Below are 14,801 nucleotides of genomic sequence, written 5' to 3' on the forward strand. Positions count from 1 at the left end.
TGTACGTAATTGAAAATAAAGTGTGAGTTTAGGAAAAGTTTTCTGACGTTAACAGATTTAATGAAGAGCATTGATTTGCTGACTGTCATCAAAAGTATTGATTGATATTTTTTTTTTCAAAGAGGAGATCTTTTTCACAGAATATCATAGAATTCGTATTCTAAGTTAACAATAAGCATGGAAAACATTCCTAATCCAATACAATTTTTGTACGGATTGGATTATGTGTGTGTGTGTGATTATGGCAAAGCCTCGAGGGCTATCTGCCTAAGGGGAGGGATGCCTTCGTGGAGGACTTTCTAAGGGAAACTGGCTCGTATACACGTTACACATGGGGAAAACCACAAAAACGCCCATGCAGTTCGCGGGATTCGAACCTCGGACCGAACTACCAGTGTTCAGCGACTTTACCGCTCGGACGCTGGTGGTCCCCCGGATTGGATTATGATCCTAAAGCAAGAAAAATGCACGTGAATATTATTAATCTGTTTCTATCATTTGAAAAATTATAAATATTAAATTACTAGTGTAAGATTCTTTTAGCATGCCAAATGTAATAAGAACTTTAAATAAATAAAAAATGTTATACGCTGAATCACGAAAGAATATTATTGAACTACGTTAGGAAAAAAATCAAACTCGAATAATATTAATATAGTTTTATTACCCTCCTCTCGAGAAACAAAGCTAGCTCTCTAGCGCTAAAAAATTTTTCTTTTAAAATTACTTTGAAATTAATTATCTAGTTTTAAATATCTAGATCAGTGTTTGTCGTATGGTAGTCAAATATTTTATAATTTATGTTTAAAATGAGTATAAACTTGTATTAAATGTGAATAAGAAGACTTGGGTATTTCGTAATTTTACGAAGTTGATTTTTCAAACTGAAAAATTAACCGTTATGTATGTATGTTTTATTAAAAACGCCTGTATAAATATGTGTCTAAGACCAACGGTTGCGAAAATAGCTCCACGTAAGGATTTTTATGGACACTCTGTACACTATCTCTACAAAAATCTTTACCACCACTGTCTCTACATTTTTTCAGGCGTAGGCATAATTTTTATTAGAAAAATGTTTCAAACTATGCCGCAACTATCATGTTTTTGCATTTTTAAATTAAAGAATACAGTTTCGTAAAAATTACGAAATCTGAATTTTTACACGTTCGTTCTATCTTTATATTTACGAAAATTTTGTATTCGTTATAAAAAATATTAGATGAAGCAAGTGACTACATGCCACAAAAATTGGTCGAAATATTTGGTGTTAAAGTCAGGGTATTAAAGCATTATTTAGGAGCCGTACACAAATAGAAGAGCAAAATGTTTGTGTAAAAATTAAATTAGTTCCTTAATATTGAGCTATCAAGTGGCAAGCATTTCTATGCATTTTTTTTTAAAGTATCGATAAATATATTTTTTTTCAAACTGGAAATCTTATTCACAGAATATATAGAATTCGTATTCTAGAAAACACTGGCAAGTTTCAGTACCTGCCCCCAGAGAACTCATAATCTTATTTGCGTTAATTAAAAAGGAAAAATATTTAGTTCCGTTCTGATTACCAAATGATGTTTCTAAAGTAATAAGACTTCACGATAATATTAATACTGTATTTTTAAACATTAGAAATTTATTAATTACTTGTCCGAAAATGCTTTCGATATGCCAAATATCACAAAATTATAAATTAAAGGTACTAGTAAAACACAAAAGAGTATGGTTAAGGAGGGGGGAAAAACCAACCTGGAGTAATCCTAATTTATTTGTTGACCGACCCTTCAATTCAAATTGAAAATGAATTGAAAAATCTTGATTTTGAAATAAGATATCTGAGTCAATTTTTGTTGTGCGGAGCCAACTTTTGAAGTTTTATTTCTCATAACAAATGCAACATTTTCCTAAACGGAGAAACGTATAAAAAGTTAGAGTTCGTAATTTTTACAAAACTGATTTCTTTATTTAAAAATGTCAAAACATGAATAGCTACGCCATTTAAAACATTTTTGTAATTAGAAGTATATCTAAACGACCAACAGTTGCGAAAGTAACACTACGTAAGGATTTTTTGGGATCATATGTTTTTTTTTTTTTAACCTTTTTATGTGTTTCCTTTATTTATTATATATCATGTTCTTCGCCTTTAAAGCATAAAATTTAATTCAACAACAATATCACAAAATATTTAAAAGAGCATATCCTTTGAATTTCCAATACACAGTCTTGCGCGCTGGAGATAAAAATGCTTTTTTTTTCTTCTGTACAACGTTGCCATTGCTCTCTTTGAAATCCTTGAGTTTGTTTATCAAAAATTCGTTAAAATTTTACAAAATATGAAATCGATAATAAAACAAATTCCAAATTCTAAATTTAGGCTTCCAGATGCCCATATTCGGGTGGAGACGTACGTTATTCAAAATTTGATAGCTTTCGGTACAATGTTGCCATTCCTCGCTTTGAAATCGTTGAGTTTGTTAATCAAATTTTCGTTAAGCTGTGTTACAAAATATAAAACCGATAATTAAACAAACTCCAAATTCCAAATTAGGGCTTCCAGATGCCCATATTCGGTGGAGGATTACGTTATTCAAAATTTGATGGCTCTAGGTACCGTTGTTTTATTATAATGCGAGAAACATACATACATTTATGCAGATTCTTCATTATTTAATTTCTTTAAATATAATACAGGGCTGTAATATTTGGTGGCAACAATTTAAAAAGTAATTAGTGAATCAATGCAAAATGCCGAAACGAAATTAATAGCCCTTCTGGACAAATTGCCCCTTTGGGCTAAGGGTATTTCTAAGATAGTTGTTTTTTTTAAATTTTTATTTTGCGTTTCATCATATCATTGCGAGAAAAACGTTGCTTAGATGGCTGGGGAAAAAAAAAGAAATATCTTACCAAGACACGTAGATTCACATTCTTCTTTTGTCGAAAAGTTGTTGCCATTGCCTCGGCATCCTCCGTAGATGAAAAGTTCACATTTTTGGGTCTCCTTGTTAAAGAAATATCTGCGAAAGTATGCCATGCATGGCCCTACGACTTTCTCTTGGTCACAAGCAGAGGCATCTAGTAGACGAGAAAAGAAATATAATATGGGAAATACATATTAAAATATTACGAAAAATTCGGCGAAGGGGGGGGGAACTTGAAAAAAAGTTGCATGAAAATTTTGATTTCACGAATAAATTATTAAGTAATCACTCTATTAAGTAATCTTATCCAAATAAAATTCTTAGGAAATTTTCAGTAGCATAACTGATAGTATTAAAGAGCATGAAAATATTTCGGGAGTAGCTCTGCTGACAAGAAGTTATTTTATTTAGCTACGTGCACGCACTTCTCCCCTTGCACAACAATACAACCTCTAAGTATTCTTGCCACTTCTGGAATGTGTCCTGGGATTTTACTTCTCGAAAGGTAGCAATAGCGATTCTCGCTGAATCTCCTCAGTGGTGTCAAAATGTCTCCCTTGAAGCTGGATTTTAATTCGCAGGAAGAAAACGAAGTCTGCAGGAACCAAATCTGGTGAGTACGGCGGGTGCGGTATTCACATCATATTGTGTTTTGAAAGGAACTCATGTGTGAGGAGAGAACGATGACTTGATGCGTAATTTTGCTGTACCACGTGCAACATCACGGTGGCAGATCTGCCGAGAATCAAATTTATACATTTGTTCTTTGTTCAATTTTCTGCAATCGCAAAAGTAGTAACAAATATGTTCTCAATAATACGAGCTGAGCAGCTGCGATGTTCACAGTACAATGCCTCTTCGCCCAGTGGTCTCAAACTCAAATTGCAAGCGGGTCGAATGCCTGATCTGAAACAGCTGATAAGCTGCATTTTGTTTTCTTTTTTTTACAAGATGAGAAGAAATTTATATTTATATATATGTGTGCGTGTAAGTGTGTGTAATATATTAAATAGATGGCTGTAGTAGATTGAAGATTTTTATTGCATAGATAGAATAATGAAACTTACAGATAAATGCAGACGTAGATGATGCATATTTGATTTGTTGGACAACTAATTCTGAAGACATATTCACACTTTATATGCGCAATATGTTTCCCACAGTTGTTGGAAGTTTACATCTTGTTCACTTCCATGCCTGTCGAACTAATTTCTACCTTTTCGTTGCCCTGCGTTGGCAACATGCTTTTGAGATTTATCGTTCGTAGGATTCGGTCGCTAAAAGCGTAGCTGGCCTGTAACGGTTGTAATTCTTATTTTATGCTTATCTGTACTTCTGAATTATTACTAAATGTTTACGTGTGAATGTTATATTATTAAATGTATTCAGTTTGGTTGAAAGTGACCGAGAGTGACTGAATTTATTAAGTATAATCAAAGTCGAAACTGCGTCATCCATGTCGGCGCCATTCTAATACGAGGTTCGTAGACATCATTTGGAGGCACGCCGACGAGATCATATCAAGAATTCGTCAGCAGTTCAAATACAGATAAGTGATGATTTTTTAGTTCGATTTACATCTAAATTTGATTCTTGAAGTTTTATATCTATTTTGTATTGATTTTAATTTTGAACTTGAATACTTCGATTACTTATTATGGATCAAACTACTGTCATTAGATTGCGTGGTAGGGCAAAAGCGGCCTTCACAAGGCTTCAGAATACTATTCCTTCCGATTTATCTAAAAATGAAGTAATTTTGCATCTGGAGCACTTGGAAAGGATTTATTCAGATTTTGATAAATTTGATGCCCAATTACCAGAAGAACAGTCAGAAATTGAAGATTTTGAATCGAAGTATTTTAGTTTGAAACTTCAGTATCAAAATTTATTAGATGTATTAAATGTGGCTAATTTGCCAAATGTTACAGGAAATTCTAATATTAGTAACTTTAAGTTACCTAAGTTGAATATTCCTATTTTTTCGGCTAACTTTAATGACTGGATGAATTTTAAAGATTTGTTTGTTGCAACAGTGCATAATACTTCTTTATCGAATATACAGAAATTTCAGTATTTAATCGGATCACTTGCTGATGAACCAGCTTCTATAATTAAACATATTCCGTTATCAAATAATTCTTATGAAGAAGCATGGGCAAAATTGCTCGCTAGGTACGATAAAAAGAAACAAATCGTACAATCGTTAATTAAAACATTTATGGATCAAAAATGTATTTCACAGGTTGATAATGTTAATTTACAGCAATTAGCTGAAACTTCCGATGAAGTTATCAGAGGTTTAAAAGCTCTTGGTGACGAAGCAACTTTTAGGGATCCATGGTTAATATTTATGTTGCTTCAAAAGGTAGATTCAGAAACTCGAAAGTTATGGGCACAGAAAAGAGCAGAAGATGATTTTCCTACATTGGAATCATTTTTTGAATTTTTAAATTTAAGGTGTTCTTCTCTCGAAATTATCATAAATAAAGAAGCGGAAGCTAAAGTTGTTGATAAAAGTAGTAATGTTAGTTCTAAAACATTACAGAATTCTAAATTTAGTAATACTAAATGTTCGAAATGTAACGGACTTCATGCCTTATATAAATGCGTTAAATTTAAGAATTTGGATGTTACTGCTAGAAAGAACTTTGTACGGAAACGAGGATTGTGTTTTTTATGTTTAAATTCACATCTAATCAAAAACTGTAATTCACAGTTAAAGTGTAATTTGTGTAATTCAAAAACACATAATAGTTTGTTGCATGAAGATATTAAAGCTAACAACGTACAGCTTTTAAAAGCGCCAAATGAAAACGAAAGCACTCCAGAGCGAATTCCGAATGAATCATGCGAGGGTCAAGGTCAGGTAGTTGTCAGTAATACGATTCAAAATTGCAACTCGGCGATTTTGCCTACAGTTCTCGCACTCGCATTTTCATCCAATGGCAAAACTATCGAAATTAAATTATTATTGGATTCCGGAAGTGAAAGCTCGTTTATTTCTGAACGAGCTGTTCGAAGATTAGGATTAAAAAGAACAAATAAAAGGTTACTTTTGCGTGGAATTGGCGGAGTGCCAGCTTCCACAACTCGTGGTTTTGTTGATTTTAAAGTTCGGTCAAAATTAAATAATCAAGTAATTGATGTTAACGCATATATTTTGGATAGGTTAACTTTGCCATTGCCGGAACAAGTGATTAATGTAAAGCATATAGTAGAATACATTAAATCTATTCCGTTAGCGGATCCGAATTTTGCTCAACCCAAAGAAATTGATTTGATTTTAGGAGCTGATTATTTTTTCTCCGTTTTAAGATGTGGCCAAATATATGGTTCGAATAATGAGCCTGTAGCTCAAAATACAATTTTCGGTTGGGTGATTGCTGGGAAGGGCGGAAATAATATGGAAGGCCCAAAAACAGAAATGCACACTTCATAAAGTTGGAAGATAATATAAATATTGATTACGAACTTAAACGTTTCTGGGAAATGGAGGATATTGTCGATGTTGGGAAGAAGGAATTTCTGACACCTGAGGAACAATTTTGTGAATCACATTTTCAAAACACTCATGCTGTTAATTCAGATGGGCGATTTGTTGTAAAACTTCCATTTTATAAATCGCATTTGAAGTTGGGTGATTCAAAACCGGCAGCAATTTCTAGGTTGCGTTCCATGGAACGAAAATTCAAAGATAATCCGGAATTTGAAAGACAGTATAAAGATTTCATACGTGAATATGAACAGTTAGGACATATGACTGTGATTAATGATGATTTATCTAACAGATCGGATACAGAAAAGTTTTATCTTCCTCATCATGCGGTAATTAAACCTTCTAGCACAACGACAAAATTAAGAGTAGTTTTTGATGCATCCTGCAAATCTGAAAATGGTATATCATTGAATTCTCTTTTAGGGGTAGGTCCGAAATTACAAAGAGATATTTTTGAGATTTTGATTAATTTTCGATTTCCTAAAATTGTTTTCACAGCTGATGTGGAGAAGATGTATCGACAGGTGATGGTAGCCCCTGAAGATCAGAATTATCAATTAATACTTTGGCGATACAATTGCAGTGATAAAATGCGCACGTACAAGTTGAAAACAGTTACTTATGGTCTTTCCTCTGCTTCATTTTTAGCAACTCGATGTCTGAAGCAGATAGCTTTAGAATCTAAAGAGGAATCAGATGTATCTCGTATATTGCAAGAGGATATGTATATGGACGACTTATTGTCGGGTGCAAATACAGATAATGATGCAGTATTTGTATGCAAGAAAATATCTTCAATTTTACATGCACGTGGTTTTGATTTGAGGAAGTGGAATTCAAATTCTGTCGAATTCTTAACTGAATTTAAGGAACATTGTTCATTGAATTCTGATTTTGAGATATCTCCTAATTCGAGTTCGAAAGTCTTAGGACTTTTTTGGAATTCAACTACTGATACCTTCAGTTTTAAAGCTACACTGCACATCAACGCACCTATAACAAAAAGACGCATATTAGCAGAATCTGCTCGCATTTTCGATCCTTTAGGTCTCTTATCTCCTTGCACTATATTGATTAAAATATTCTATCAAAAACTATGGTTAGTTAAAGGCGACTGGGATTCAGTTGTTCCCCAGCATATCTCAGATGATTGGTTTAAATTTCAAGAGACATTCAGTCAAATCAATAATTGTGAAATTCCGAGATGTGTCATACTTACAACGGACAGTGTTATCCAACTACATGGATTTTCTGATGCATCTTCGCAGGCTTATGCAGCAGCCATTTACTGTCGCCAAAGGTGCAATGGTACGGTTAAGGTTAATCTTTTGGTATCAAAGACTAAAGTCGCGCCTATAAAGCAAGTATCCATTCCTCGATTAGAACTCTGTGCTGCGTATTTGTTGACCAGATTAATGCGATCTCTATTGAACATTTTAAAGAAGTTTGATTTTGAAATCTTTGCGTGGACGGATTCCAAGGTAGTTCTGTCTTGGCTATCAGCTCATCCACGTAAGTGGAAAACTTTTGTGGCAAACAGAACATCTCAAATCATAGAAGTGATACCTATTAAACATTGGAATCATGTTCCCTCTAAACAGAATCCTGCAGACATTGCTTCTCGTGGTATTGAACCTCAACTCCTACCAAATTGTACTTTGTGGTGGAATGGTCCACCATGGTTGCGTCAGGAAGAGGAAAAATGGCCTGAATATGAATTAAAATCTGAAGATGATACTGAAGTAAAGGCCGAACAAAGATCTGATCCTATTTTTATTTCTCATATACGTGAATCGAATGATTTATTAGCTAATTTGTTCGAGCATTATTCTTCGCGTTGTAAAATTGTTCGTATTCTGGCTTACTGCCAAAGATTTATTACTAATTGCAAGAAGCATCATGTTACTCAGAACATTTCACGTAGTGGCATTAACTCCAGCTGCCTTATGCCGCTAACATTTCTAGAGATTCGAGTAGCAGAAAATTTCATTATTCGTTGGATTCAGAATCATTATTTCAAAGATGATTTACAATGTATTAAAGAAGAGAAACCTTTACCCAAGAAGAGCCAACTACGTTCTTTGTATTCATTCGTAGATAAAAATGGTCTCTTACGGGTGGGAGGACGTCTTCGAAATTCATCTTTAGCATTTAACATCAAACATCCTGTCATACTTCCTTCTCGACATAAATTTAGCGAATTACTAGTGAAAGAACTTCATATTACTTACCTTCATGCTGGTCCTTCTTTATTATCACATCTCATCAGACAATCTTACTGGATAATTGGAGGAAAGAAACTGATACGCAGTTGTGTCAACCATTGCTTAATATGTCATCGATTTAAAGCTGCTTCAAATCTGCAATTGATGGGTGACTTACCTGAACATCGTGTGACTTTGGAACGACCTTTTTACGCATCTGGTGTGGATTACGCTGGTCCTATTACCATGAAATTTAATAAGGGTCGTGGCTCTAAAACAACGAAAGGCTATAAAGCTCTGTTTGTTTGCTTGTCGACTAAAGCTGTGCATATAGAAGCAGTCAGTGACCTAACGGCAGACTCGTTTATCGCTGCACTTAGACGTTTCATTTCACGTCGCGGTGCACCACGGCACATTTACAGTGACAACGGTACCAATTTTGTGGGGGCATGCCGAAAACTACAAGAACTAAATCAGATTTGGTCTTCCTTGTATGCAACGGAATCGGTATCCCGAGAACTAACTAAGTCATCTATTGAATGGCATTTTATACCGCCTGCTTCGCCCCACTTCGGAGGAATATGGGAAGCCGGCATTCGCTCAGCGAAATTTCATCTGAGAAGAGTATTGAAAGAGGCTCTTTTAACCTACGAAGAGTTGTCAACACTACTTACCCAGATCGAGATTTTGAATTCACGTCCACTTACTTACGTGAACGATACTGATATTGACTGTATTAATGTTTTAACCCCTTCTCATTTCATTACAGGTGATACTTTAACTTCCTTTCCAGAAAGCCATCAGACTTTACGCACAAGGAGTTCTAGGTGGGAACTTGTACAGAATCTACGTCTGGGATTCTGGAAGCGATGGAAAAAGGAATACTTGACTTCGCTTCAGCAGAGATCTAAATGGCAGTACAACAGACCCAATCTAAAAATCGACACCGTGGTTCTTATCATCGAAGATGGATCCCACCGCTAGCTTGGCCTATTGGACGGATCATCGATGTCCATCCGGGCAAGGACGGCTTGGCTCGCGTAGCCACTGTCAAAACTAAAACAGGTGTTTTCAAAAGAGGAATTAATAAACTTTCACCGTTGCCTGTGTATCAGGACTAAACCTGATAGGGTGGGAGTATGTTCACTTCCACGCCTGTCGAATTAATTTCTACCTTTTCGTTGCCCTGCGTTGGCAACATGCTTTTGAGATTTATCGTTCGTAGGATTCGGTCGCTAAAAGCGTAGCTGGCCTGTAACGGTTGTAATTCTTATTTTATGCTTATATGTACTTCTGAATTATTACTAAATGTTTACGTGTGAATGTTATATTATTAAATGTATTCAGTTTGGTTGAAATAGACCGAGAGTGATTGAATTTATTAAGTATAATCAAAGTCGAAACTGCGTCATCCATGTCGGCGCCATTCTAATACGAGGTACGTAAACACATCTCTTCAGACAATAGACGCTACAGAGAAGCGAGCGGCAACGTGCTATTTTGACGCAGGTAAGCGAGGAAAGTGACTGCGCACTCAGAAGAAATGTAGGAGAATGTTTATAAGTTTCGGTTCTGAAACTGAAATCTTATTCAGTGATTAGATAAAAGATATCTATGTTACGTAAAATGCCATAATATGAATTAATTTTGAAATGAAACAGTTTATATTGATATGTTATGAATAGTTATTGTTTTTAGGACAGAAAGGGGAAGTACCCAATTAAAATGAAGAATAAAGGGGCTATTGTTAAACTAAAGTTACTAATTTCCTTTCATGTTTTAATCTTTCATTTTCTGCGTCATATATACCTTTAATATATGCATATCACCCTTTCATAACCTGATGGTAAGCAGGACGCGCGTGCGCGTGTGAGACGCTTGTTATTTGTATGTTTGTAATATGTTTGGAAATTATATTTTTAAAATTTATTTTGCTTCGAACAGAGTTTAATTGAAAATTTATTTCAATAAATATTGAATTATGTCTTCTACAGTTTTTTCTCTATGCTTATTTTTTATGTCTCAAACTTATAATTTTCCCCTCTCCTTCGCTACAATTATAAATTTTTTTCTGTTAAAATTTTAAAAAATTTTCTTTAAGTGCCTTATACCTGACAAATAATTATCGAAGCATAATAAACAATAATGATTATTATGTAAAGTAAAAAATTTCAAATTTATGCTTATTTGCCATCTGAAGTCTAAATTTTGGTATTTACAAGAAATTTCAAGTGATTGCACTTTGCTATTCAAACGTAATTATAATTAAATATAACATTCTCAGACTGACATTTACTTGAAATAGTTCTAACATGTTAAATTAACCACTAAATATCTTAATTTCCTAGAGAAATATGAACAATTTAGTCTAATGATAGGTATATATTAGAACACCCATCTTTATGCAACCTAGCAAAGTCGAAAATTTTCTACTGAACTGCTTGTGGGCCTATGGTAATGAAAAGAATTTTAGCAATTTTCATAAATGTCTATTGAATAAAACTTAAAAGTATCAATAGAAAGTTACTTAGAGATTAACTGAAATTTTTATAGGCTATATAGAAACTGCAGAAGGTCTTTTAGACAAGAAAGGTTTAGAGCAGCGGTTATGAAAAGAAAAAGGGTAGAGCACAGCAGAATTTCATACTATCAGGGAAGAATGTGTGTTTTTTTAGTTGTTAAGTACTTAGTATTAGTTTATAAATGTAAAAAACTGCTTTTTATTCAAGTTTTGACATTTATCAATATTTTCTATATTTTTTCTTGTTTAATTTATAAAGCACATAAAAAGTAATATAAATTAAAATAAATGTACATGTATTTATAGAGTTTTGCAAGAGGTTTATATGTATGGAGTTTGGGGGGATGATCATGCAGCAATGGTGAAAGGGGGCAGGGGGGCAAAAATTGATTTAGTACCACTGCTTTATAAGGTATGGGCAAGGAGAAACAATGAAAAAAGCTGAAAATTGTAAAGAGCAATCACTATGGATTTGACGAAGCCAAACTGGAATTAAATTTGAAAAACAATCAAATATGGAAGTGTTTGCTAATTCAACTGAATTGCTTTTCCGTATTCTTATTAAAGGGGACCAAACCGGTCTTTTATGGGATCCGATGAGAGACTCAGTCGCTCACTGAATAGTTCTTTTTATGACTCACTCGCGGTGACCTTGATGAGTAAGATCGGTAACGGGAAATGAATCAATAGCGGTGTGTGAGAATGGAACGGACGAACAGTAGAATTGGAAGAATCGATTAAATTGAATTGCTAACTCTATGGATTGATTTCTTTCAAATGTAATTTTGAGATTCCCTAAAACTTGCTCTCTAGAATTAACAATAAAATTCTGGATAAAAAATTTTAAGAAAGTTTGGAAATGATAAAAATTAAGTTAATTTCCTGGGAGGAGAAAAATTTTTTTCTTCCCTAAAATGGGAATCGAAATTAACATGGCACGCTTCGAACAAAGGAGTTTCGAACTCAGTTTTGTCGAATAACCGTTTCCTCGCTTATAAAAATGTTTCGGGTTTTTGAATCAATTCATGAGCAAATCTGAAGTCTCTAACTCTTAGAAGATAGGGTTTACTGGTTTCTACTTACATTGAACAAGGTTTCTCCAAATACAAGGAGTCTAGAGGGTCACTGATTTAGATTCCGAAACCTAGAAATCTTCATCTTATCCAATGTTACTACAAGTTTTTGTTGAAACGCAATAGATGCCATGGTTATTTTCTAAAAACAGACGGTTACGTTGCTTATTATAACGCGCAATTTTTACTTATTAGAGGGTAAATGAACAATTTTGATAACAATTTCTTTAAAATTGAATGAAAGTATTTTATCAGCACCTTTTTTTCACCTTTTAGTATACATTTTCAACTCCTTCTCCAATAATTTTGCACCTCTGAATCCTTTTCTTAATGATCATTCAATTATGTAATCAAAAATATCTATTGTTTTTGTTGCGCTTAATTACCTTTGCAATTTTTCCTGCATTCGTCTTCAGTGCGGAAATTATTTGAATTACCACCGCATCCTCCATAGATGAATTTTTTGCAGGTGCTTTCGTTTTGAACAAAATAATATCTTGGCATATAAGCATCACAAACACCCGGCTCTGCTGGCGCACTGCAGTCTATTTCCTTAGTCGCTGCTAAAATAAAAGTGCGGCATTAAAGCAAAACTCTTACGTACTTTGAATGTAATTGCAATAGTTCATAGTTAACTAGGCAGTTCTGCTCATTGAGTTTAATTGGGCAAATTTTATTTGAAATGTCCACGGAATTTATAGCTAACTAAGTAGTTCCGTCTATGAGCAATTTTTACTTTTAGTGCCCAGAGTGAGGGTAGCAACTTAAAAAATCGCTATGGATTTAACTCTGTAGTTAACTAGGCAGCTCTGTTCTCTGCTAATTTCTGAGGTTTAATTAGGCAAGTGTCAAACCGAGGAACCCACATGCAAGTAAAATATTAGTTTTTTAATGTGATAAGTAAAGAAAAATTCCTACTTATTCATAGCTTGGCCCAGCATGAATATGCTTGCTCACTCACGAAGTTTGCTTTCTTCATGTTCGAAACTGAATAGGGGTGCGGACACCTTTATTTTAGGACATGCCTTTACAAGTAAAATATTAGCTTTTTACAGTGATAAATAAAGGCAAATTCCTATTTATGTAATGGCGCTTCAGCATGAAGGTACCTGCTGGCTTATCATTTGCGATATGTTTCACATTATTTCACAATCTTTCTTTTGGTTAAACATTTGCTGTCTTTCATGTTGCCTCTACATGTTGAATAATGCAACTAAACACTAGCATGGATCTTCTAACTTTGGTGGTATGCTGAAAGAATGTATTTAATTAGCAACATTTTAGAAAACTATCACCATCAGTCTGTGTTTGAGTGGTTAACGAAACGGAATGCTGTGAGTTCGACCCGGGTTCGATCCCAGGCAAGCGGGATAGCTGTGTGCTTGCTTTCGTGGATTTCAAAATATGTAATGTGAATACGAGCCAGGTTTCCTTAGTTGGTCCTCCATGAAGGCATCCTTTCTCCTAGGCAGATAAACTGCATTTCCTTTTGCTGTATTCAAATAGATTAAACTTAGAAAAACATCCTGTAAGTCTAAGATTTCAGTTTTTTACCTTCTATTATGATTATCATTTGCGATATGTAAGGAGCATGTATGCAATCGTATACCACTCACCCGCGTAAGTATATTTTCCACTCGGTGGAGTATATTTTTACTCAGAAAAGAGATTTTATTCCTTTCATATAAAGACATGATAATAATCACTGAAATTTACAAACCGAGTTTCAGAAAAGTGATTGAATTGCATATTTACAATCACCCTACGTTTTTCGCATGAATTGTTTACAACTGTTATCTGCTTGCTTGGTTTCAACATAAGTAGTCAAACTGCTTCTCTGATGTTCACCTGTGATCACTGGTTGTTAGTTTTGCTGGCATCCAAAGTCATTTGTAGTCATGCCTATAAGAATCCCATATCTTTCGTGTTGTCATGAAAAAGCTCGACAAATTAACTTTGCATCAATCTGATACTTCATGTTCTGGATATAAAATGCTATTTTCAAAGTAGCTTTAATTTAACTTTATTTTAGTTATTTATTTATTTAACTCGCGTTTATTTTAGAACAGAGTGTTGCAGAAATCAATCGTTAAGCATGCAAATATAATCCACTATATATAGTAAGCAGCGTTATCATTATTTATATTAATTTCACGTTAGCATAATACTAAGGATTCTCTATGAATTCATCACTGTAGTTACACTGTGAAATTTTACTTTATTAACCCGTTATCTTATTATTTTTTACCTTTACTGCCATTTCTTTCGTCGGCTTCCACCAGGATGCAAATTAATTAATATGCATAAGAATTGAGCTAATGAAGCTCTCTGCAGCAGCTCCTGACCGTCTTATTAATAAGTTGCCCAACGTCTGCATTTGCTTTAATAAGTTTTAGCTTTTGGTAGTTGCGTTTGCTAGCGTAAGTTGAAGACTTGGGCCAAAATTTACAGTCTCGCAAGAAGCAGGGGAACTGAAGATGGGTGATAAGTGGTATAACTGCCTGCGGAACCAAAATTTAGCATTTAACCGTTTCCTGGGATTGTAAAATTAAATAATGCTCAGCAGTTTAGTTTATGATG

General features: G+C 34.2%; 1 protein-coding gene across 1 annotated transcript in view; it reads right to left on the reverse strand.

Annotated features, from left to right (window-relative positions):
* The window catches only part of LOC118201763 (papilin-like), a 143,615-nt gene that overhangs the window by 46,678 nt on the left and 82,136 nt on the right, over positions 1-14,801 (reverse strand). Inside the window, exons 12-13 of the mRNA XM_085814358.1 lie at positions 12,608-12,784; positions 2,911-3,078 (exon numbers count right to left, since the gene is read on the reverse strand). Coding sequence (XP_085670484.1) covers positions 2,911-3,078; positions 12,608-12,784 — 345 coding nt within the window. The remainder of the gene's footprint in view (positions 1-2,910; positions 3,079-12,607; positions 12,785-14,801) is intronic.

Source organism: Stegodyphus dumicola, chromosome 4, assembly GCF_044657685.1.
Source record: "Stegodyphus dumicola isolate Sdum_Otavi_A_Nest chromosome 4, ASM4465768v1".
NCBI lineage: Eukaryota > Metazoa > Arthropoda > Arachnida > Araneae > Eresidae > Stegodyphus > Stegodyphus dumicola.